This window comes from Enhydra lutris, unplaced genomic scaffold (assembly GCF_002288905.1).
Source record: "Enhydra lutris kenyoni isolate GAN:26980312 unplaced genomic scaffold, ASM228890v2 scaffoldscaffold12, whole genome shotgun sequence".
Classification (NCBI taxonomy): Eukaryota; Metazoa; Chordata; class Mammalia; order Carnivora; family Mustelidae; genus Enhydra; species Enhydra lutris.
Window position 1 is genome coordinate 26,120,531 of NW_019154096.1, and position 26,393 is coordinate 26,146,923.

Consider the following 26,393-nt stretch of genomic DNA (forward strand, 5'->3'; position numbering starts at 1 on the left):
ATGATCTCATGGGTTGTGAGTTCGAGGCCCGAGTCGTGCTATGTGCTTGGTGGGGGAGTCTGCCTGAGGTTCTCGCCCTTTGCCATTCCCCCGACTCGCACACACACTCTCTCTCTCTCAAATAAATACTTTTTTTTTTTTTTTAAAGTGGGAAGTGAATGTAAAAAATAAACACGGTCTTGAAGGATTGCTGAAGATTCACAGATAAAACTGGTAAGGAAGGACACTTCGAGCAGAAGAAACAGCATGTACAAAGATGCCAAGGCATGCACGATCACATCTTCTTTGGAAAACTGCTGATTAGTGAATATAGCTGTAGCAGTGTGTGAGGGGAAAGGGACAATGGAGACGAGCTGGACAGAAGGTGGTCGGACCATCAGAAGCCACAGAGATCTTAAAAAGAGAATGATATGGTCAGATGTCCATTTCTGAAAGCTGACGTTGCAGCAGAGTCGAAAACACTTTAGTATATATGCTGCCGAAGTAAGCACAAGTCAAAACACTTTAGAAGAACAGACCAGGGATAGAGAGGTCAGCCAGAACAGTGTTGGCCATTATTTTCAACACTCGATATTTGTTAACACATTTCATCCTCACCATGACTTGTTATCCCTATTTTACCAATGAGGGAACTGAGGCACGGACCAAAGTCACATAAGTGATCCGTGGCACATCCAAAATCAGAACCCATGCTGTCTGGCTTCAGAGTACATGCTTTAAGGACTGTGCTATAAAGGGGGGAAGGAGGGACATCTAAACTGTGGCAGGGGCAATGAGAACCGAGACCAGATTACGGCTTCATGGGAGCCGTGTGAGAGAGAAGCTGGTGCCCTCAGACATGGCGGCATTCAAACACAGAGAGCAGCTGAGGTGACTCACAAGAGTGCCTGTCATGACCAGGTGGGCCACTGAGCAAAGTGGGCGGCTGTGGAGAAGCAATTGCTACTGTTAGGCTATGTCGTTCCAAGCATACTGTGTATGCTTTTGAATATGGGACATGGGAAATCAAGTAGGACAGGTCCAGGAGAGGGATGGAAATACAGGCCTGAAACACAAGAGAAAAATCTGGACGAAAGATAGATTTGGGTAAGCGTCCTCTTGATTTCAGTTCAGGTCATGATCACAGGGTCATGAGACTGAGCCCCGTGTCAGGCTATGCTCAGCACAGAGTCTGCTTGAGATTCTCTCTCTCCTTCTGCCCCTCCCTCCATACAATCTCTGCCCTCTGCCATCCAAATTAATAAAATATTTTTTAAAAAAGAGATTTGGGAGTCAGGAGTGCAAAAGCAGTAGTTAAAAGCATGGGATGGGGCACCTGGGTGGGTCAGTCATTAAGCATCTGCCTTCAGCTCAGGTCATGATCCCAGGATCCTGGGATTGAACCCCGCATCGGGCTCCCTGCTCAATGGGCACAATGCCTGCTTCTCCCTTTCCTACTCCCCCTGCTTGTGTTCCCTCTCTCACTGTGTCTCTCTGTGTCAAATACATAAATAAAATCTTAAAAAAAAAAAAAAAAAAGCATGGGATAGACACAGTCATGCTGGGAAGGATTCACAGTAAGCCATAGAGAGAGCTAAAGACAGAGCCTTAAGGGACACTCCTAATGGCAGGGGCAGAGGAGGAACAAGCAAAAATCACCGGTCAGGAGGAATAGGAAAAGACTTCAGAAGAGGACCTCAAAGTGGCTGAAAGGAGAATTACAGGAGGAAAATAAAATCAGCACAGTACAATACCACAGAAAAGTAAGGTAAGAAAAGGTACAAAACAAGGCATATTTACTTCTCACAGTCAGAGCATCCTGGAAACCTCCCCAGAAGCAGTCATGCCAGCACACCAAGATGGAAGCCTTGGTACAGAGGATCAAGGCAGAAACCAGAGAGGGAGGGGGAGGGGGTAAGCACACATCAACTCTTTCCAGAAACTTGAAAGGAAGCATAGAAACCAATGTCTTGATAATCAGAACGTACAGAGCTGAAGACAGGTTGTTTGTGTTTGTTTTTGATGAGGAGAAAGAACTGAAAATGCTTACTGATGACAAGAAATTATCCAATAGAGAAGGAAGACAAAACTTAGACAGTAGAGGGAACTACAGAATAAGATCTCAAAGGGGACAGGAAGGGCTGATGTGCTCCAGGTGATGGGAATACAGAGGTGAACAAGCCCCTGCCCTCAGCAGCTTACGTGCTAGTGGAAAGAGACAGATGGACAGCAGACACACACACACACACACACACACACTACGTCAGGTGGTGTTACATGCCATGAAGAAAATGGAGCAGGAAAGAGGGATGAGAATACCACTGGGCGTACATGTGCCATTTTATACAGGGTGGTATGACTGAGGAAGAGTTAAAAGCCAGTGTATGGAGTGCAGCTGGGGGGAGAGGAGCTGAGGACGGAGAAGTGGGGAGGGTCACGTCCCATGGGGCTTACATAGGGCTTGTAGGCCCCTGTAAAGACTGGTTTTCACAGAGTAAGGTGGGAGCTTTGGGAGTGTTTTCAGCAGAAGAATGACATGACCCGGCTGACATTTTAAAAAGAAACCTCTGGATGCCGTTCAGAGGACAGTAGTGGAGGCAAGGATGAAGGAGGAAGGCCACCAGGAGGCCTTCACAACAACCAGTTGGCTGGGATGGCGGGGGGAGATGGTGAGAAGTGGAAGCTTTTCTGATATACTGGTGACATGAGTGAAAGGTGATTCTAGAAGAATTTTTGTCCTCAACATCTGAAAGACTGAATATCAAAGAGAACAACACATCCAAGGATTCATGAGACATCTGTAGAAAGGGAAGGGCAGAGATGAAATGGAAAAGCAGGCTGAACAAAGCCAGACTGTGGGGGCTCCTGGGCCAGAGCAGGTTGGAATCTTACTGGGTAGGTTGCAGAAAACCAAGGAGGGCCAGTAAGAAGCAAGAGACAACAGACAAAACCAAAGGTGTGGAAAGCCACTGAAGAGAGGTGTGCTTCCTGACATCGGGGTCTCAATTTCTTCTCTGATTACAAAATAATACATGTTCATTATAGGGGTGCCTGGGTGGCTCAGTGGTTAAGCATCTGCCTTCAGTTCAGGTTATGATCCCAGGGTCCTGGGATCAAGCCCTGCATTGGGCTCCCTACTCTGTGGGAAGCCTCCTTCTCCCTCTCCCACTCCCCCTGCTTGTGTTCCCTCTCTCGCTGTATCTCTCTGTCGAATAAAGAAAATCTTTAAAAAAAAATGTTCATTATATAAAAACTGGAAAATGAAGAGAAGCAGAAAAAGGAGATCATAACCTGTCCAAGCACACAGAAACACTGAAGCTTTTGTTATATAATTTTTAATTCTTTTTCTACAGATATACATCAATTTTAAAAAGACAAAAACATTTTTCTAAACTTATTTCACTTAATGTACCCCGAATATTTTTCTATCATGGAGTATTTTTTTTTCAATATCATCTTAGATACCTTTTAGAGGAGCAATGAGAAAGGCTAACCAATAAAATATCAGTAAGGACAGAAAAAGCGATGACTCATGGAAACAGCTTTGTCCTTACTTTCCTATGGGGAAAATGAAATATATTCATGCAGCACATCACTCTGATTTTATAGTTAATGGATTTAATTAATTGTGCACATGGACCTCCAAGCAAAGACCTACATTATACTGGTGCTGAAGTTTCTGATTAACACCACGACAGAACCACAAAGTTTTGAAACACTTCTAAGCATTACAACCTAAGTCTGAACATAAGCACTGCAAAATCCACCTCAATTACAAATCACAGCAGAGGGGCACCTGAAAGGCTCAGTCACTCAAGCACCCAACTTTTGATTTTGGCTTAGGAAGTGAACTTGGCGTTGTGGGATCAAGCCCCGCATCAGGCTTAGGGCAGAGTCTACTTCTCCCTCTCCCTCTGCTCCTCCCCCCGACTCATGCGCATGCTCTCTCTCTCTCAGATAAATAAATTTTAAAAATCTTGAAAAAAAAAAAACATATAAATCACAGCAGAACGATGCCTCTTTTTTCTCTCTCCCCCATTAAAGAAACGGAAATGAGTAGGGAGTTCAAGTAGATTGAAACAGGAACAAGAAATATTAGACGAAGGAAATTAAATAAACTAAATAAAGAAACCAATTTCCAGCTCTTTCAGGAAAATTAAGACTTCTGTTCAATTCACAGACTTAAGACTTTGAAGAAACTAAAGTCCTTTAGAAAGTTCTAGACTAACCTCTCATTTTACACAAGAGGAAATGAAACACAAACAGGATGAGCTGCTCAAAGTCAGGGCAAAGAGACCAGAATCCGAGTCAGTTTTGTGTTAACGATTCTCCGTGCATTCCTCAAAGGTTGGCTTTTTATCTTACTCACTGCTTTATCTTGGCACCTCAATTAATGCCTGACACATAATCAGTTCTCAATAAACAGTTGTTGCACGCACGCATGATTCATAGACGACAAATATTTTGGGGTTCTATTAAAAGAACTTAAGGGTACTGGGGTACAGTCCCTAAATGGCAGGCTGATGTCACAGATACTACATTTAACAACATGTCCATATATTTCGAAAAGTACCATCTTTCAATTCTTACTTCATTGATCCTTTCCTGTTTGACTATTTATGAGTCACAGAACTCCTCTACGCCTTTGTTTCCTTATAAGTGATTTAAAAATAAGGTAGGGTTGCTATAAGAAAAATTATAAATTATTCTAAAGCAGCTTTATTATTTAGATAGTGCTTAGAGTTTGGAAACAGAAGCCAGTTATTCATGCCTTAAATCTAAGCTCTTAAAAGGCCTGTAAGTGCTCCAAAGCTCAAGCAACCCAGAGCCATCTTTCCAGATATGGATTTGTGCTGCAGAAAGATCACTGACTCCCTAGAAAGTGCAAATTTCAGGCTTTTGTTTAGGATTTTTTTTTTCCATCTTAATTCAGTTCCATACTAGTAATATTTTCTGACTGCTTACCATATACAGGCATTGTGCTAGTCACTACGAAAATAAAGAACTAAGCAAACATAGTCCCTGTTATTACGGAGCTTGCAATCTAAGGTAACTAAAAAGGAAGACTTTGGTAACTAAAAAGGAAGACTTTGGGAATGACACAACGATACAAGGTGCTTCCGGTAATATAAACATGGAGGAGAGCATAGCTGGGTTGGGACCAGAACAGGCTATTAGGAGGATGGGCTTAGGACAGAAAGCTAACCGTACCCAATTCATTTTGTGTATGTACAGAATGAGTGAATTAAGTACATAGCAAGCATTCACTAAACATCTATGAACCTGAATTATAAAAGGCGCTGGATATACAATGCTAAATAAGAGCATGCCATAAGATTCTGCCATGAAGAATCTTACAGTCTACTTAAGAAAAGGAAAAAGATGGGCGCCTGGGTGGCTCAGTGGGTTAAGCCTCTGTCTTCTGCTAAGGTCATGATCTCAGGCTCCTGGGATTGAGCCCTGCATCCAGCTCTCTGCTGAGCAAGGGGCCTGCTTCCCCACCCCCTCCCTCTCTGTCTGCCTCTCTGCCTACTTGTGATCTCTCTCTCTGTGTCTAATGAATAAATAAAATCTTAAAAAAAAAAAGAAAAGCACTAAGGAAAGACAGCATGTGAACACAAAAAGATGAGAAGTAACAGAAGAGAAGTTTTAGTCACAAGAAACAATATTAACAAAGACACAAAGAATCATCAATAAGTGGTAGAGTTGGCCTGGGCTTAGGCCAAGTGCAAGGTAGTGAAAGATCAAGTTGAAATATTAAGCTGGTCTTACTGGAAGATTATCTCATACTGGAAGACCTTGAATGCCAGACTGGGGACTACGAATTAATTCATAAGATGATATGAAAGGATGGGAGATTTTTTTTCTCACGCCTTTTTTAAGTTTTTATTTAAATTCCAGTTACTTGGGGCACGTGGGTGGCTCAGTGGGTTAAAGCCTCTGCTTTCGGCTCAGGTCATGATCCCAGGGTCCTGGGATCGAGCCCCACATCGGGCTCTCTGCTCAGCGAGGAGCCTGCTTCCCCCTCTTTCTCTGCCTGCCTCTCTGCCTACTTGTGATCTCTCTCTATCAAATAAATAAATAAAGTCTTTAAAAAAAAAATTCCAGTTACTTTACATTGTTAGTGTAAATACAGTGATTCAATATGGAAATATGACACCTGGTGCTCATCACAAGTGCACTCATTAATCCCCTCACCCACTTTCCCCCCACACACAACTTCTTTATCCATTCATCATCAGTCAGCGGATACCTGGGCTGTTTCCAGAATTTGGCTGTTGTTGGTAATGCTGCTACAAACAACAGGGTGCATGTACCCCTTTGAATTAGTATTTTTGCATTCTTTAGGAAAAATACCTTTGTATTCTTTGGGGAAATAGTGCAATTACTAGATCATAGGGTAGTTCTATTTTTACCTTTTTGAGGAACCTCCATACTGTTTTCCAGAGTGGCTGCACCAGTTTGCATTCCCACCAACAGTGCAAGAAGATTCCCCTTTCTCCACATGCTTGCCAACACCTGCCGTTTCTTGTGTTGTTGATTTTAGCCATTCTGACAAGTGTAAGGTGATATGTCACTGCAGTTTTGATTTGTATTTCCGGTGGGAGATTTTTAAGCAAGTAAGTCCTACAGCATACAGGCTATGACTTAGAAGGACAAATGTAGCTGTACTTGATGAGATCTACACACACTGACATAAAAGTAACTTCTAGGTTACGTGTCATAAGAAGAATGGACTGTTAACCCATGTGGGTCCTATGCATATGCATATCATATGCATAGCAGACAATGACTCTCAGCATTTGTTCTGCTTACCATCTACTGGGGAGGAACACAGAGAGGGGCACTGCAGGGGAAAGGGAGCCAGTTGACTTTCACTTTACCCATGGAAGCCTAAAATTTTGCAAAAGAAAACAATGCAAAAAGCAGCAGCTTTGGGGGGTACCTAGCAGGCTCAGTCGGTACAGAGTGCAACTCTTGATCTCGGGAGTTGTGAGTTCGAGCCCTACATTGGGTGTTAAAATTATTTAAAAATAAAATCTTAAAAAAAAAGGAAGCAGCAGCAGCAGCAGCTTGGGTATGAAAGGAAGATGGCAAACTGAAAGATGGTACAGAGATACGCCAGGCTGCACTGATGTGGAATTTAACTCTAAATGCACACATACACGTACACTTCTCTCAACTTCTTTTCAGCAAACTTCTCAAGAGTGGTCTGTCTCCAGTTATCCTTAATCTCTCTTTGGCCCCAGCAAGAGCACAGGCTTCACAGTCAGAGCGAGGTCAACTGTAATGCTACCACTTCCCACACATGCTAATTACTACTGACCCTGACCTGACCAAGTAAACCTGAGCAAATGTAACACTTGGCTATTATTCCAACATTATTGAAAAAAAAAAAAATCAGATAAGCTAAAAAAAAAATCATTTGCTATCTGGAAAGAACCACTGATAAGAGTTTTATGTACTGACATTAAATGATTTATTTCTCTTTTGCTCTCTTTTCCCACATTCAAGAGAAAAGTAAATGTGTATCTACAAATTGTTTTCATCAAATAATACTCTACAGTGAATACTTCCCATTTGTCCAGACATCATTCCCAGCTGATCCCCAGTATTCTCTATTCTATAGATCATAGTTTATTTTCCACTCCTCTCATCGTGATTTTTTTTTTAAGATTTTATTTATTTATTTGAAAGACAGACATCACAAGTAGGCAGAGAGGCAGGCAGAGAGAGAGAGGAGGAAGCAGGGTCCCTGCTGAGCAGAGAGCCTAATACAGGACTCGATCCCAGGTTCCTGAGATCATGACCTGAGCCGAAGGCAGAGGCCCAACCCACTGAATCACTCAGGTGCCCCATCGTGATGTTTCTCTAGAATGTTTCCTGCATATACTGCTACATGCAATACTGGAATGGATATCTCCCACATAGATCTGTCCATAGATCTGATTAATTCCACTAGAAAAATTCCTGTAGGGAAAATAAGCAAGTCCAAGAAGTATAAAATAAAAGTGCCAGTTTGCTTTCTGGAAATTTTGTCCTAATTTATAGCTTTACTAGCAGGGAACTCCTCATGTCACTCATCAAACATCTACTTAGTTTTCTTCTATTTTTAAAATTTGTGTGTTTTCTTTTAATAGTTTACTGCTTAGGGAGATTTAAGGTCCTTTAGGCAAGGGTCATTTTACCCATTTGTGTATCTCTTATGGTGTTTACTTTGTTAGTACTAAATTATTTATTTTTGGGTACTTATTTTTGTCCAACCACTTATTAGCACTTTAACTGATGTCTTATCAATTGTAGAGCTTTTTTAGTAGACTGTAATGTTATCCTCAACGGCAATTTTTGTCTTCAACTGCCCTCTGTTTTATAGTTTAGGATTTAATGTGAACTTTCTGAACAACGTGTTTAAGAGTAATGGTTATTACAGGCAATCATGCTTTATTTCTGATTATAATGGCGATGATAAACCCAGCGAATAACCATTCAATAGGATTGCTAGCTTCTGCCTTAAGATAGATAATTATTATATCAGGCAATATCTTTCTATTTTCTGAAAGTTTTTAATGAAAAAAAGTAGGCTGAATTTCATCAAAACCTCTTAGACATGTGTTTAGATATTATTTTTAAATATGATCTATTGAGTTGGATGTTATTAGATTTCCTGGTCTGAATTCATCTTTGTATTCCTGAGATTAACCAGCTTAGTTGCAATGGATCATATTCATGACTCCTACACTCCACCTTCAGAAAACTGCCCAATCAAGCAGTTTACTCTTTTTTTTTTTTTTTAAAGAATTTATTTATTTATTTGACAGAGAGAGAGATCACAAGTAGGCAGAGAGGCAGACAGAGCGGGAGGGAGAAGCAGGCTCTCCGCCAAGCAGACAGCCTGATGCAGGGCCCAATCCCAGGACTCCGAGATCATGACCTGAGCCGAAGGCAGAGGCTTAACCCACTGAGCCACCCAGGTGCCCCAAGTTCACTCTTTTTTAATCTACATATCTGTTCTTTTAATTCTACATGTCTAGTTCAGGTCTTATTTCTCACCTGGATTCTTATAATGACTTTTAAATACTTCCCCCTCCCATTCCTGGCTCTTCATTTCAATTACATACGTAGTCTCATAGTTGCATTAAATTTATATAGAACCATTTGAGGAAAACTACTATCTTTATGAAACTAAGTCTATCAATGAACTTGAACACTCTCTCAATTTATTTATAATTTATAATTTTGTGCAAAAAGGTCTTACACATACTTTGTTGGAATTATTTCCTGAGTACCTTATGGGTTTTGGTGCTACTGTAATGGATGGTGTCTTTTTATTTTTTCTCATCATTGTCATCACTCTAACTTGGCTACTTACTTTCAACTCTAGCCTGGATTGCAGTATGACCTTATTTCTCCACTTGCATTCTATTCCCCTCTAATCCATTCTACCACACATTACCTTTTTAAAATGAAAGATCATGCCACTAGATTGCTTAAAACCCTCGATGCACCTAGGAAAACAATACAAATTCTTTACCAACTGTCTAGACTTTGTGTAATCAAGTCTCTGTCTGCGTCTCTGGCCTCATCTCCCTTGTTTATCTCCCCCAGTCTTTAAGTGCTGAAACACACAACGCTCTTTCTCGAGGTCTTTGCACTTGCTCTTCCCTCTGCCTGACATACTCTTACTACCATTCCTTTGCATCTTTTAAGTCTGAATTCCAATGTCAACTCCTTAGAGATGCCTCCCCTGGCCACTGCATCTGAAGTAGGTAATAGAAATCTGTAAAATTTCTCCCCAATAAAAAATTAATTACACAAATTTGGTTAAATCAACTTTGAGGTGGCTCTAATCATACAAGTTCAAAATTATATCATCTTGGTAAATTGTTCATCATAATATAACAGTCCTCTCTACTGCTCAGCCTAACATGCTTGATATTAATTCTGTTATGCCAACTTCCTTTTGGTATTTGCCTACTGTATCTTTTACCTTTCTCTACTGCAACTTCATGAATGGGTGTATCTCTGGTAAAGAGCATACAACTGAATTTTGTTTAATATATCTTTCTTAACCAGAGAGTTTATTCATTAACATGTATCATTAAAATATTATATATATAGATGTATACATATATCTGGACTTATCATCTTATGTTTAAATATTCATCCCACTTTTTCCTATGCTTCTTGCTCCTTTTTATAAATTAGTATTTGCTCCTTTGTCCTTTTAGGTTTACTTTTAAATTTTTACTGTATGCATTTAGCTTAACAAAGTTAAGAAATATCTTAATACCATCCCCCCAAATAATTAAAAAAAAAAAAAAACTAGAATACTTCAACTCCAGAATTCTCCTCAGTCTTGACTTGCCATGCTCTTAGCTGATACTTATGTTAACTAATGTTCTCTTTTTTAAATTTTTATTTATTTTTAGCTCTATCTTTTTAAAAAACTCTCCCCACTATAAAATAATTATTTTGTATAGACAATGTCTGCATTTTATGTATTTACCATTCTTTTCTACATCTCAAACTAACCTTCCTGCACCTCAAACACTCTGGATTCATTTTCCTTTTCTTGAAATATATCCTTTATACATTATTTAACTGTAGACATCTCACAGTGATAAGATTCTCGGAGTTTTTGTTCATCTGTAACAGCCTTCATTTCAACTTTGTTCATTTTTTAAAAGATTTGAGAGAGAGAGCATGAACAGGATGGGAGAGGGGGAGAAAATCTCCAAAAGATTCCACACTGAGTACAGAGCCAGACGCGGTGCTCAATCTCAGGACTGACCTGAGCCAAAACCAAGAGTTGGATGCTTAACTGACTGTACCACCCAGGTGCCACATTTCACCTTTGTTCTTAAAGATTTTTTTTTCTGAGTACACAATTCCAGGTTCACCATTATTTTCTGTAGAAAATGTTCTGCTATCTTTTGACTTCCACTATTGCTACTGAGAGTTCCTTATAACTATCACCCCTTTGTGGGTGACTTCTTTTTAAGATCTTCTGTCTTTGGTGCTCTGCATTTCCATTTCAGATTTATCTTGATATGGATCTCTTCTTGTTTAATCTTCATTCTTTTATCTAGTGCCACTATCAGTCCAAGCCCCTCTAATTCCTTCATGTGGCCAGCTCACATTACCCTACCTCTTCCTTGTTAAACCTCACCCATATCTGGAATCTGCTAGACTTTTTCTTGCCTCAGGGCTTTTGCTCTGTATTTTCTTTTGCCTAGAACAACAAACAGGTGGGTTCCCACCTCTCCTTTGCTGGCAAACTCTCACTTCTTTGGATCTTGATTCAGTATTGATTCCTAAGAAAGGCTTTTCTTGACCCTGCCCTCCTCCCAGTCAACACTGCTATGATAGTTCTTGTAACAGAGCACCATTTTCCCTCTGCTTCATCTTTATCACAGTTTGCAATTATAGTTGACCCTTAAACAATGCAAGGGTTAAGGGCACCGACCCCTGTGCAGTTGAAAATCCATGGCTAACTTTTGAGTCCCCTAAAACCTAAATATTGACAGCCTACAGTTGATGGGAAGCCTTACTGAGAATGTAAAGAGTTGATTAACACGTATTTTGTATATGTATTATATACTGTATTCCTACAATAAACTAAGCTAGAGAAAAGAAAATATTAAGAACATCCTAAGGAAAATAGATTGATAGTACTACACTGTATTTATTGAAAAAATGGGGCGCCTGGGTGGTTCAGTGGGTTAAAGCCTCTGCCTTTGACTCAGGTCATGATCTCAGGGTCCTGGGATCCAGCCCTGCATTGGGCTCTCTGCACAGCAGGGAGCTTGCTTCCTCCTCTCTCTCTGCCTGCTTCTCTGCCTACTTGTGATCACTGTCTGTCAAATAAATAAGTAAAATCTTTAAAAGGAAAAATGTGCATATAAGTGGACTAGTGCACTAACCCATGTTGTTCAAGGGTCCACTATGCATTTGTGTGTTATTTGTTGGCAAATGTTCCTCCATTAGTCTGTATACAACGTATAGGATAATGACCGCGCCTGGCTTTATTCACCATTCTGTATTCACAGCCTTACCACAGTGCCTGGCAAACAACAGGCACTCAATAAATTCATGCTGAATAAACAAATGACCAAATGAAAATCCAGCTTCCTTTACATGGCATATAATAGTGCTTCTAGATCTGCACTTGCTACTTATTCCCTTCTCCTAAAATGCTACTCTCTTGGCCTGCCAACTCCTTACTCAGCAGAGAAACCTCCTCTGTGAAGCCTTCCTTTACAGAACTTGCCCACACGTGAGCAGAGTTTTGCTGTCTGTCTACGCGCCCCCAGAATCTCAACCACAGCCCTCACCCCAGTGTACTCTAACTGACATCTGCCTCCTCAAGATGGAAGCCCTAGAGTCTACTATGCCTCACAGGCAGGGCATCTGAAAATGCCTGAGGGAAAAGAAGACTAGCAATGCACTGCAAGGGGAAATAGCTGGTGGAGGCAGGTCTTTGAGGAGGTAAGAAGGAATGAGAGCAGAACAAGAGATTATAGCCTCATCAGAGATAATGTATGCCATTCTTCAGAAAGAGAATGAAATTGAGTAGGGCAGGGTGATGAGAACAGGTAGACTGTGAGGGGAAAAAGGAAGGAAGCTGCCGAGTTGATTTTGTGTTCTCAGCAAAATGTGAGGAAGCCATTCTTCTTCGAGGGGCAAGGATGGAAGCTCATGTGATGGTACCAGACAGAACAGAAGAGCCACTTTCTTCAATACTTAAATCTTAGCAACAGCTGACTACTAAGTAATGAGTACAATACTGCCACAAATTCCTCACGCAGTCATGCTTTACCAAACCCAAGAATACATCACTAAGTGAACGTACAGTGTCCCAACTCAAAGTCTCCAGAAGAAAAATCTGATCTAAGTGGTTCCATCCTTTTAAATGTCAGGCTTCACATTCAGTCAGTTTAAGGGAAGGAATCTCTGATTAAACTACATGAAATCATACAAAGAAAGTTGAATGTATCTTTAATACATGGCCTCTCTCCCATGCCTCCTGCACTGAGTAGTATCTCTTCATATAAACAAGCAAAAAGATTTAATGTTCCTTTCTATACCAATTTGCACAGCCTCCCGAAACACCTTGCACAAAGGAGGCATTCAAATTGTTTTAAAACTGAATTAAATAAGAGGTGTTTAAGTCTCTTAATAATTCCCACAAATTTGAGGATGGAAATTCACAAATCTTTTTGAAATAACATAAACATGTCTCTCCTTGTGAAAGAGGAATGTGTAATAGAAAAAAAAAAGGCAGTAAGAGAGATGGGAATTACTAAAAAATGTTCTTTGTGGATTACACCATTGGATTCAGTGGCTATGTCATCAGACCTTTCAATTTACAAAGCCCTGACAACAGTAAGTGTGCAAAATTTGTAAGGGCTGGATCTATGGGAAAATAATGGGTTTATTTACCTTTGAAGTACCCACTGTTCCATTCATGTGGATACCAATTATGTCTGAGCACTGTCTTCAAAAGCTATCTAGCTTCTACAGCTCTTATTTTCTTCCAATCTCAAAACCCTATATTCTTTACACTTGAAGACCTCCTATAGAATGAAGGGTCTAACTTAAAGCAAAAGGTAAAGATATCCAATGGAAAAAGTCAAAGTAATGATTTTATTATCTCTTTCCAGTGACCTCTCTTTTTCCTTCTGGGGCCACCAAGAATAGAATAAATTAAAACTCTGGAGTCTATGACATCTGTATGTTAAAACAGACTTGCAGCTATAGATTAGGAAAAACTCACTGTATTATTTAATGAAATGCTATAATCCCATCTAAATTTTCCATATAGCACCATGTTAACTGTATGTCTATAGGCTAGCACAGATTTCAGTTCCACAACAGTAAGGTTTAAATTACTATGAACAAAAATTAAATAAATCCCATAAAAGGTAGTAAGGAAACAAATTAACAGAGGTCAGGTTGAGTGGCTATGATGCCCTATAAAACTACAAGGTTAATCAAGGAAATAAAAACTTTAGTACATTTTATTTTTTATTTATTTATTTTTTAAAGATTTTATTTATTTGACAGAGAGAGATCACAAGTAGACGGAGAGGCAGGCAGAGAGAGAGAGAGAGAGAGAAGCAGGCTCCCTGCTGAGCAGAGAGCCCGATGCGGGACTCGATCCCAGGACCCTGAGATCATGACCTGAGCCGAAGGCAGCGGCTTAACCCACTGAGCCACCCAGGCGCCCCAAACTTTAGTACATTAAAAGTGAATCAGCCCAAAAGAATTGAAGACAGCTCTATTCACAATACCGAAATGTGGAAACAACCCAAATGTCCATCAACTGATGATTGGATAAACAAAAATGTAGTCCCTCCGTACAGTGAAATGCCACTCAGCCAGAAAAAGGAGGGAAGTGCTGTCCACGTTGCAGCATGGAAACCACATGCTACATGATCCAAGTGGATCAAGTACTGATCCAAGGTGTAGCATGCACACCTTGGAAAACGTTATGCTGAGTGAAAGAAGCCAGACACAAAAGGCCACATATTGTGTGGTTCCGGAAATATCCGGAACAGGCAAATTCAGAGAGACAGTCAGCGGATTAGTGGATTCAGTGCCAGGAGCTGGGGAGAGGAGAATGGGGGGGTATGGAACAGTGGGGAATAACTGCTTGAAAGGTACAGGATTTCCTTTTGGGTGATTAAAATGCTCTGGAACTAAACAGTGGTGATGGCTGCACAATGTTATTGATGTCCTTAATGCCACGGAATCATATACTTTAAAATGGCTGAAACGGTGATTTTTATGTTATGCGAATTTTACCACTTTCAAAAAAAAAAGTGGGTCACAACTTTCCATTTTACTCTAGAAGTAAGAATTGGAAGAGAGTCTATCCTACTTAACCTAGCATACACACACTGAAAACTATTCTGGCCTAGGGATTCAGAGCATGGTTTTGCTGTCTAGGCTTTCCTTGGCAAAACTACTTAAACTCTGTGAACCTCCCTATCTATAAAATGGGCACACTAATAGCATCTATCTTACACAGACGTTACAAAGATAAAATGGAGATAATACAATCCAAGCACAGTGCCCGGTAAGAGTAACTGGAAAACAAGTTAGTTATAATTTCACTGGCAGCTGTGCAATCGTCAATGTTAGAAATAAAACCTTACTTAAGTGGGGCACCTGGGTGGCTCAGGTGGTTAATCGTCTGCCTTTGGCTCAGGTCGTGATCCCAGGGTCCTGGTATAGAGCCCCGACATGGGGCTCATGGGGTTCAACAGGGAACCTACTTTTCCCTCTTCCTCCGCCTGCCACTCTGCCTACTTGTGCTCTCTCTCTCTCAAATAAGTAAAATCTTTTAAAAAACAGAAACAAAAACAAAAACCCTTACCTAGATCAAAGATTGTTGCACTATCATTTGTGGACCTTTGGAGGTCCCCGAGACTATTTGAGGGGAGTCTATGAGGCCAAAACTATATTTATAATAATTATAGGACATTATTTGCCTTTTTCACTACAATGGCATTTACAGGGATGGTGCAAAAATGCTGGGTAAACTGTCGGCACCTCAGCATGAAGGAAGACAGCAGCACCAAACTGTACTAGCAGGAGTATATTTTCATTATACGTCCAAAAAAAAATCTAGTTTCATTTATCCTTGATGAAACAGAAAAATGATCAATTTTATTAAATCTCAGGTCTTGAGTACCTGTCTTTTTTTTTTTTTTAAAGATTCTATTTATTTGTTTGAGAGAGAGTGAGAGCATGAGCAGGGGAGGGGCAGAGGGAGAAGCAGGCTCCGCAGTGACCAAGGTGCCCAACAGGACCTGAGGCAGACGCTTAACCGACTGAGCCACCCAGGGGCCTCAAATACATGCCTTTTTAATATCCCTGTGGGATAAACTGGCAGTACGTATAAAGCAGTTGGGCTATATACCGAAGTAGATGGCTGTCGGGAGGAAAAGCACTTGTGAGGCTGTCAGAGCTAGAGCTGAGCTAGCTTCTTTATCCATGAACACCATTTGTATTTGAAAGAACTGACAGACAAATTATGGTTATTCAGACTTGGTTATTTGACAGACATTTTCTCAAAAAAGAACTTCAAGGAAAACAGTATTTTTGGCCAATAATAAAATTCAAGCTCTCAAGTGAAAATTAGAATTTTAGAAAATGTGCATCAGCTACCATGAGCCTGACGGCAGCTTCCTAATACTTAAAGACTGTGATGAAATTAGTAGCGTTATTAATTCATTTTTAATATTGCATAATGAAATGTCTCAACATTTGGAACAGCTGCATAACTCAGTGAACCAATGTTTTCTAAATGACCAATACAAGCATAAGTTAAAGATCCAGTCAAAATGCAAAAGAGAGAGGAGCACCTGGGTGGCTCAGTGGGTTAAAGCCTCTGCCTTTGACTCAGGTCATGATCTCAGGGTCCTGGCATCGGGCTCTCTGCTCAGCGGGGAGCCTGCTTCTCCCTCTCTCTCTGCCTGCCTCTCTGCCTACTTGTGATCTCTATCAAATAAATAAATAAAATCTTTAAAAAAAAAAAAAACAAAAGAGACCAATGGATTTTAATGCAAGAGTATGAAATGTTCACCATTGCAAATGACCTTTTCAAAACTATATCTTGTCAAGTTTTAGTGTAGTACCAAATATCCAGAATTATCCGAAAATACCATTAAAGTACTCTTCATGTTCCCAAATACATTTCTATGTGAGTCCAGATTTTCTTATATATGTCAATCAAAACAACATACTGCAACAGACTGAACAGAGAAGCAGATCGGAGAACACAGCGGTCTATTCTATTACTGAAACTTACAAAAACATAAAACAATGCCTACCTTCTCACTAAATATTTTTGGTTTGGGAAACAGATTTCTCATGAAAAATGTTATTTACATAAACAAAAAATATCTTATTTCTATTTTTAATGAACTATCAAATGTTAAATTTTGCAGTTTTAACTTCTAATAAGGTAAATATTGATAACTATAACCCATATAAAGAAAGGCTCTTTGGTACCTTCAGTAATTTTTAAGAAATGAAAGTGATTATATGCCCAAAAAGCTTGAGAACTACTACCTTATCATTCACTGTTTTTTGTTCACAAAACTGAAAAGTAATCTACCCCATATACAGCAGCCCTACAACATAGTGAAATGTCTGGATAGTTATAGCTTATAACACAAAGTGAACGATCCATACCAGATATCGAACTCCAACCTGGCAGAAATGTTTTGGGATGTCCTAAAGGAACAACGTGCCCCTAACTTTTTAAGGTAAGGTCATTAGTATGCTTATTTAGGCATATGTCAAGTATCTGAAAGACAAATCTGGCCCAAACACACACAACACCTGATCCTATTGTCTTTTCCTGCCTTTCTCCATTCACTTCCAATTGAATTGAGATAGGAGATAATTGAGATTATCAATTTGAATTGAGATAACTGAAACCTTACAAGTGATCCTCTACAAAAAGCAAATCAATTTGGGGGCTTGCCTAGAGACTTTGATCTTATCTAGAGGGTTTTTGGTTCAGTATGAGTTCTGTTCTATCCTGCCTTAATAAAAAGATCACAAAAACAAACTTCCAATTCAAGTTTGGTTCCTCTGCTCACTGAAGACCTTGACTAGACTAATAAATGGTGTTAACATTGGAAATGGCTCTAGACGCCTAGGCTAGCCTCAGAAATAACCTGGGTTGCAGACCGAGAATCCCTAGCATGATCTAAGTGTGATAGTAACACTAGTAAAAAACAGTGAACATTTGTTGATGTGTGTTTTGATGATGTCCGCATGTGCTAAGCACTGTTCTAAGATTCATGTAAATTAACTTAATCCTAATAATCCTACAGAGTTTATATAGTTATCCCCATTTTGTCCTGGTATCCACTAGACCTGCATTGTGTCACTTTTACAACCACCATCCTAAAATGCCATCCTTCCCACCTCCTATAACCCGAAAAACATGAAGAAAGCACTGAGCTCATAAAAACTAGATTGCTATAATCAATATCTACCATCTAAGTAACTCAATAATTATCAGATTAACATCTGATACTTCTTCCTGCAACAAATTCCTCTTTTAAGATATTAGCTACCTATTTTTTAAAAAAAGAAAGAATTGACACATTCTACAATAATAAGATCTCAAAGAAAAGGAATCAAAACTTGTTGAACTTCTAGGAATGCTTTTAGGAACTTCTTCATGGAAGCAAAGAAGCATTACAGAAACATACCTGTTGGAGCCATCTTTCATATGGACTTTGGCATAAAGAACGTCCACCATGCCAGGATCATCGTTCATGTATTCTATCCCTGCCATCTCTACTTCTAAGGGTTTGCCCCCAGAAATGTCACTGCAAAGGGAAAAACATTAGATTTTTCTAATTGTTTAATCTGAAAGGGCCATTTTAAACATGGTTATTATACAGAGTCAAATATTACAAAAATGAAATTGTTGGGATTTTTTACTAACAGTATTATCTAACCATCCTTCTAATTTCAAAATTAACACATTCTATGCACACCAACTAGAAACACAAGTATTTCCAAAGTCACACTACAGTTATGTCAATACCAGTTTATTATACTCAGAGGAAAAAAGCCAAGGAATGACAGCTCTGATTGACAAAGACATTGTTGCTCATCTCTTGGGTTTTATTTCATTATTTCTACAAGCTGCAAACACCATTTTACTCATCTAACAATGATGGAAGCATAAAGTAGTACTAATCTTTAACAGAAATTTGGCAATATTTATAAAAAGCCTTCAAGAATAGAAACCCTTTTTTGTCTAAGCAATTCAATTTCTAGGAGCAAAACCTAAGGAAATAATTATGAATTCAGCTACATATCCAACCATAGCTGATAAAGGAAAGCTCTTTACAGAAGAATTCCAACTGACAAATACAGAAGAATTCCAAGTGATAGATGCAGAAGTAATGATGAAATTATAATATCACCATTTTGCAACCCCTGACAAAATAATGGATGGAGACAATGATTAGCAACGGCTTCTAGAACTTAACAGCAGAAGGTTGGAGAAAATATAAAGAGATCCTTATGGAGGGCTGACCACACCTGAACCCACTGATCAGGCTTAACACACATACAAAAAAGAACCAGACAATACATACTTCCTGATATGATGTAATAGGTCATACTCATACTCATGAAAAATAATTTATGCATAGGGTTTGACTGAGGCATTGTTTGGAGCAGCCAAAGACTGGAAACAGATTAAACACTCATTAGGATTTTAATAAAATGTGCACAACAATGTGTATGCTGTATGTTACTATTTGTGCAAAAGACAGGGTAAGAAAATTTATATACACATATACATTTATATACATTTATATACACATATACATTTCCTTGTACATACATAAAACCTCTGGAAGGATACAAAGAAGCTGCTAAAATCTCTTGCCTTTAGACAGGAGAGCAGGGTGCTTGGTAGGAATAGCAGTGGAAAAGAAACTCTTCACAGCATATCCTTTGTATCTTTAAAATTTTGAACCATATAAATGTATTATCCATTAAAAAGTTAATATAAAAATACAGATGCAAAAGAAGTCAAACACAAGTTTATCTATTACACATATATGCAGAAGAAGTCAAACACAAAAATGTATATACTGAATGATTTTAGTTATGTGACATTCAAGAACAAGCTAAATTAATCTATGGAAATAGAAATCAGAACAACAATTATTTCTGGAAGAAGTGAATTTACCGGAAAAGGTCATGAAGGAACTTCACAGAGTGATGACAATATACAACATTTTGATCTGGCTGAAGTTACATAAGTGTATGCATTTGTTAAAATTCATCAACTACACTTAAGATCTGTGCATTTTGCTGTAAGTCAATTACACCTTAAAGAAAAAATACACACATGCATATAAAAAAGTGTGAGAGCATTAATAGTAATTATCTTTAGGTAATAAGATTAAAAGTGGTATTTTTGTTTATCTGCAACTTTGACTTTTCCAAAACTAGTATGTATTACTTTGTTTTAATTCAAGAATAACTGATATACAATATTATATTAGTTTCACGTGTGCATGTATTACTTTTGTGTTAAGTAAAACCTCACCATCCTGCTTCTTCCCAGACCCCTTACACAGACTTGTACTTCAACCAGAAATGGCTTTGCAGTGCCAAGCTGAAACCCAGCTAAAAATCAACTCACCACCACAGTCCTCTGCAAGCCCCCCAAGGCCAGGAAGTCAATCCATCTTTTCTACTCCTAGATCCCCAGCACCTGGTACTCCATAAATCTCTGGTAAACACTGAGCAGATATTCTACTCTAAAAAGAGAGGCTTTTCTGGACAATTTTGAGAAGAATGTGGACACATCCCTATAATGTCACTGAAAACCATGTGGCACTAATCAAAGGCAAAAGGATGTTGGGATCCACCAAAAGGCAATTCTCAAAAAAGCAAATCGAAGAAAGTTCTCTTGATACTGAACCAAGGCCATAGGGAAACCCTCTGGAGCCAGGAATCTTCATGGTAAAGATTCTCTTAGGGGCACCTGAGTGGCTGAGTCGGTTAAGTGTCTGCCTTTGACGCAGGTCATGATCCCAGGGTCCTGGGATTGAGCCCCAAATTGGGCTCCCCGCTCAATGGAGAGTCAGCTTCTCCCTCCCTCTCTGCCTCCCCACTACCCCGTTTGTGCTCTCTCCTCCTCAAATAAAATCTTAAAAAAAAAAAAAAAAAAGATTCCCTTAAAACTTGAAGACCATATTACTGCACAAGACCAGGATCTCTTTCAGTAAAAAACAAATTACTATTTTGGCCAGATATTCGAGAAAAATTTTTGCCTTCATCCTCTAGTAAGTGGGGTATTCCAAAACACAAGCCAAGCTCTGAACTATTACCTGAGGCCTGTAGCTTCAACCAACAACACAGTGTATCTCCATTCCAAGTAATAGCCAAAGAATTCAATATGAAAGACTGCCATTCAATCCTTTCAAAGTGTAGTCAACCAATCTTACATGAGAAAAACAGTTTAATACTAACTATACATTCCTCTGCTGATTTCAGCTCTAACCCTGCGTAGTTAGATCACCCAAAAGCATCAAACCATTGGTTTAGTTTCCCACTAAAATGTTTTTACTGGATTATGTCTAATGTTACACTCTCAAATTCTAGGGATCAATACAAGAGAGAACCACATGACCAATGTTTTTGTATCTTCTGCAAAATTCCTGTTGAAGACACTGCTCATCATCATTTTGGGTTAATATTTACATGACAAGTTTTTCTCAGACTGAGAACAAGCAAAGGATTCTCTCCTAAAAAAGTGTTATGCTGGGGCACCTGGGTGGCTCAGTGGGTTAAACCTCTGCCTTTGGCTCAGGTCATGGTCTCAGGGTCCTAGGATCGAGCCCCACATTGGGCTCTCTGCTCAGCAGGGAGCCTGCTTCCCCCTCCCCATCTGCCTGCCTCTCTGCCTACTTGTGACCTCTCTCTCTCTCTCTCTGTCAAATCAATAAATAAAATCATTTAAAAAAAAAAGTGTTATGCTCCTTTTCATCAGTTAAGAACGATGATAATCGATGTGTTTCCTTCTGGAATGTAGTTCAAGTATACCAGTGCTTGAAAACTATCGAATTCTATTGCTCAAGTACAATTATAACCTTTCCTTGGTTTTCTGGTAAACATTTTCTCCCATTCCATCTTTATGGTTTCTGAGCTCCCCGACTTTAACATTTCTTTTGTATGTATGTCCTCACTCATGAACCACCTCAAATCTTTAGAATGAGCTGGGGTACCAGGAACAACAAAAAATGAAACAATGAACAGGACCTAAAGCCTGCCCTTTAAGATCATAAACTCTTCTGACCTTCCCTAGGATTTACCAAGACAGAAATTCGGTGGTTTGCCTAATAAATGCTCTTTGTCTTGGTGACAAAACTATCCCACCCTCGACACCAGTGAGCATACTTTTCAATTAGTGACATCTGAGGTAATGATTAGGAAGCAACATTTGTCTGTGGGTGTTTTTCCTCTTCTCTCCTTGCTCTTGTCCCTTTTTACCTTATTATTTGGTGTTACCTCAGGCCTATGGGGAACACTTAGGTACAGGAAGAGTGATACTGGAATTTAAAAGTACTGCAGATTTGTCAGACTATACACTCTGAGCCACTGTGCTGTTTGTGCTCTACATCTCACAAAGAAAAGTCACAAGGGAGACATTTAAAGCTTCGGCGTTTACTGAACACTGAATAATTCATTTGGAATCGATAGAGCTACATGAGCCGTTAGCTTAAGAAGTGAAATCAAAGTTATGTTTCTGGTCAGGTAACATCCCTTAAACTTAAAAAACACCCCAAAATTTAAAACAAATATTCAACTACCCATTTCTTTAAAATATCTATATAGCAGCACAGTTTTAATTCAGTCTGAGTTGAGCCCTATTTATTTAATATCTTTTTAAAAAAAAATTGTATTTATTTATTTGAGAGAGAGAGAGGGAAAGAGAGCACAAGCAGGGGGAGAGACAGAGGGAGACAGAAGCAGACTCCCCACTGAGCAGGGAGCCTGATGTGGGACTCAATCCCAGGACCTCAGGATCATTACCTGAGCCGAAGGCAGACAGTTAAACAACAGAGCCACCCGGGCACCCCTATTTAATATCTCCACTTAAAAAGCCATCAAAGTACTACAGCATGTTATATATTAGTCTGTTCAATTGCAGTGTTTTCCTTTCTTATATTTTAATTTGGTATCTTTACATCATAAAAAGGTTCAGATTAGAAATGCCATTATTTACTGTCAGTCTTTCTAAGTATACCAAGTACAAAGGCTGAGATCAAAGAGTAAGAGTAAGGAAGGGAAAAAAGTTAAATGATAAATTTTATTCACCAAGGCTATTGTATAAGTGTGTGTGTGTGTGTGTGTGTGTCTGTGTGTGTACACATGTACTTTTTTTTAGGAAACATTTTTTCCTTTTAGCGAAACAAGGCACTTCTAGCCAATCTAAACAGCCAATCTGATTCTCACTCTCCTCAGAAATAAATTAATTTCGCACTATGTACTTTTTAAACAAGTATATGTGGCAGAGGAGAAGGTGGGAGAAGAGGGCTGGGGAGGCTTACTTTACTTGCTGGTTTTAAATCTTTCCAGCTTTTTGAAAAAACCATCTTCAAAAAAATTTCTGCCTGCACTGCAGATTTTTGGCAATGTAACTTTGTCCTATTTCAAAAGCTTTGCTGAATTTGAAAAACTACAATTACTGTTTTCATCCTGTCATGTCAAAAATTCTTAGGAACTATTAAGGCTGCTCTTCATTTCCTATGCACACCAACCCTGACATGCTTAAAGTGCTCAGATTTGGCGTTTAGTCACAAAAGGCACCAAGAGACATAAAAGGGAGGAATTCAGCTAAATCCTCCCATAACTCAGGATAAAGATTCAGTGATTAAAAACCTGTGACCTGATTTTTGTAGGTAAAAAATAAACACCTTCCTAAACAAATATCTACCTTTAAATTTCTTCTTAGCAAAATTATCCTAATGGCAGCCAAGAAAATGCAGTTTCATTTCAGTTTAACAAAAAAGTTAAGGTATCAGGACTAATGCTTAAATAGGGTAACATCGCTCCACTTTGTAAGGTAAAGCATAAAGCTTTATCTTAGGCAAGGAAGTTATAAATACTTAATTACAAATACCCAATTATTTTGAATTTTAGGTTAAGACAGGTTAGGAGAGAAACGGTTATGTCCATCAGTGAGCAAAGATCAAGACAAAGAAGTATTCTTTGCAGATTGCAAACCCAATCAGCTTATGATTTTGCTCAAGAAAAATATCTTGCCTTCAAAACAAAGAAAATATCTTGCCTTCAAAACAAAGGAAAAGGAGAACTGGCCCACATAGAAGTCATTATACTACACAGTTTCATATAAATGAAAAAAAATTTAATCCTTTTACCTTGTCTTATCCAATGAACTAGGGGACCCATTTCTACAAGGCCACATTAAAATAGTATGGGACCTGAATATTATAACTGAATTAAAAAAAAACAACACCTCTTCAAGTGAGTCAGTTTTCAAATTTCTCTTATTCTTCATCAATCTTAAGAAAAAGGGCAAAGGGTAGGGAAGAGATGATTCTTTAAAATAAAACTGTTAGGTCAGATGTACATGTAAATTAAAATTTTATAGTGAAAAGAATAACAATTCTGCCCCCAGAATAGCAATGTTTTCCCTGAACCAAAACAGTCTGCTTAGACAGTTTTTGGTATTCTTACACAACTACCTGTATTTTAAAAAGAAAATTAAAGTCTTGAAATACAATGAAGACCTTTGTAAGGAATCTTATTATATAATGTTTGAGTTACTGTGGTAATAGAATAATGGCCCTCCAGGGAGGCTCACATCTTATTTTCTGGAATTTGTAAATATGCTGCCTTACATGGCAAACAGACTTTTGCAGATGTGATTAAGGTTAAGGAATCTGAGATAGCATGATTATCCTGGATTATCTGGGAGGGCTCAATCAAATCACCAGTCCTTAAAAGCAGTGAACCGTCCCCACTATGGCCAGAGACAGAGATGAGGTAACAGAAGGGTCAGAGAGAAGGAAAGCTGCTATTGCTGAAGATGGAAGAAGGGGGTCACTAGCCAAAGAATGTGGGTGTGGCCTCTAGAAGATGGGCTTTAAAAGCAAGGAAATGAACTCTTCCTTTGAGCCCCCAGAAAGGAACACAGCCCTGCTGATTCTTTGATTTTAGCCCACTGAAACCCGTATCAGACTACCCCACAGAACTATAAGATAATGAATTTTCACTGTTCTAAGCCACCCAGCTTGCAGTAATGTGTTCACCAGCATAAGAAACTAGTACAGTACTCTATACTGTTCAGTAGGTAATGAAAAGAATTTCCTTTTGGAGAGAATAATGTGATGTCCTGCTAATAACAAAATTTGCCTACTGAATTAGTATAATTTAAGGTAGAGTCTTTCCATAAAAATTTGTAAATATATGCTTTAAACCCATTTTAACCCTTTCAGACAATGGTCCAATATTAACTGTTCAAGTGGGTGAGTCAACAGACCTTGTTGCCATGTGACAACAAGTGCAAAAACAAGTCTGTGATATCAAAGAGAAGCCAGTACAAGGGGACCACCCTTCCCCATTCCTGCAGATCACTCACTCAATGAAGTCCTCTTTACACTGCTGTAGCATCTCACATGTCTGTTGGATCTCTTGCTCACTCAAAAGCACCAACATCCCAATGGTTAGGTGAAGCTTTTTGGGATTCTGGAAAATGGTGCTGTCAACCCCATGATCCTGTTGTCAAAGACAGAAAAACAAAAACACTCAGTCCACATTAAAGAAAATGGCAGGAATAGAATTTAGAGCTCAGAGATAAGCCCAGATATCTATGACTTACTGATTTTCAAGCAGATGCCAAGACAATTTAATGGAGAAAAAACAGTCTCTTCAACAAATGGTGCTGGGACAACTGAATGACCACTCGCAAAAGAATGAAGTTGGACCCACACCTCATACCATATACAAAAATTAAATCAAAATGGATCAGTGACCTAAATAATAAAACTCATAGAAGAAAGAGATTTCTTAGGGGAAAATCTTCATAACCTTGGACTTGGCAGTGGATTCTTAAATATGAATTCAAAAGTGTGGGTAACATTAGACAAAAATAGATAAATGAGACTTCACCTAAATTTAAAGCTTTTGTCTATCAAATGAGAATATTAAGAAAGTAAAAACACGACCTAGAGAATGACAGAAATATTTGCAAATCATATATCTGATAAGAGTGTATATTCATAATATATAAAGAACACAACTCCACAACTAGAAAATAAAGAACCCAATTTTTAAAATAGAAAATGAACTTGAGGGATGCCTGGGTGGCTCAGTCAGTTAAGCATCTGACTCTTGATTTCGGCTCAGGTCATAATCTCAGGGTCATGAGATCAGGTCCCACCTTGGGCTTCATCCTGAGCATGGAGACTGCTTAAGAGTCTCTCTCTCCCTCTGCCCCTCTCCACACTCAGAAGAAAAAAGAAAAAGAAAATGAACTTGAGTAGACATTTTTCCAAAGAAAAAATACAAATGGCCAAGAAGCACATGAAGATGGTTCAACTTTATTATTCATTAGAAGAATGCAAATCAAAACCACAATAAGGTATCATTTCATATCCATTAGGCTGGCTATAATAAAAAAAGCAGAAAATAACAAATTCTGACTAGGATATGCTTAATGGGTATAGAATTTCCTTTTGGGGTGATGAAAATGTTTTAGAATAATACAGCACTGATAGTTGCACAACTCTAAATGCATAAATGCCACTGAATCATTCACTTTAAAATGGTTAATTTGGGGGTGCCTGGGTGGCTCAGTGGGTTAAAGCCTCTGCCTTCAGTTCAGG

The 26,393-nt window shown here is 38.9% G+C and overlaps 1 protein-coding gene across 1 annotated transcript in view; it reads right to left on the reverse strand.

Annotated features, from left to right (window-relative positions):
* The window catches only part of LOC111144905 (activating signal cointegrator 1 complex subunit 1), a 97,696-nt gene that overhangs the window by 32,876 nt on the left and 38,427 nt on the right, over window positions 1-26,393 (reverse strand). The window contains exons 6-7 of the mRNA XM_022499501.1: window positions 25,148-25,284; window positions 18,219-18,338 (exon numbers count right to left, since the gene is read on the reverse strand). Of these exons, the coding sequence (XP_022355209.1) occupies window positions 18,219-18,338; window positions 25,148-25,284 (257 nt within the window). The remainder of the gene's footprint in view (window positions 1-18,218; window positions 18,339-25,147; window positions 25,285-26,393) is intronic.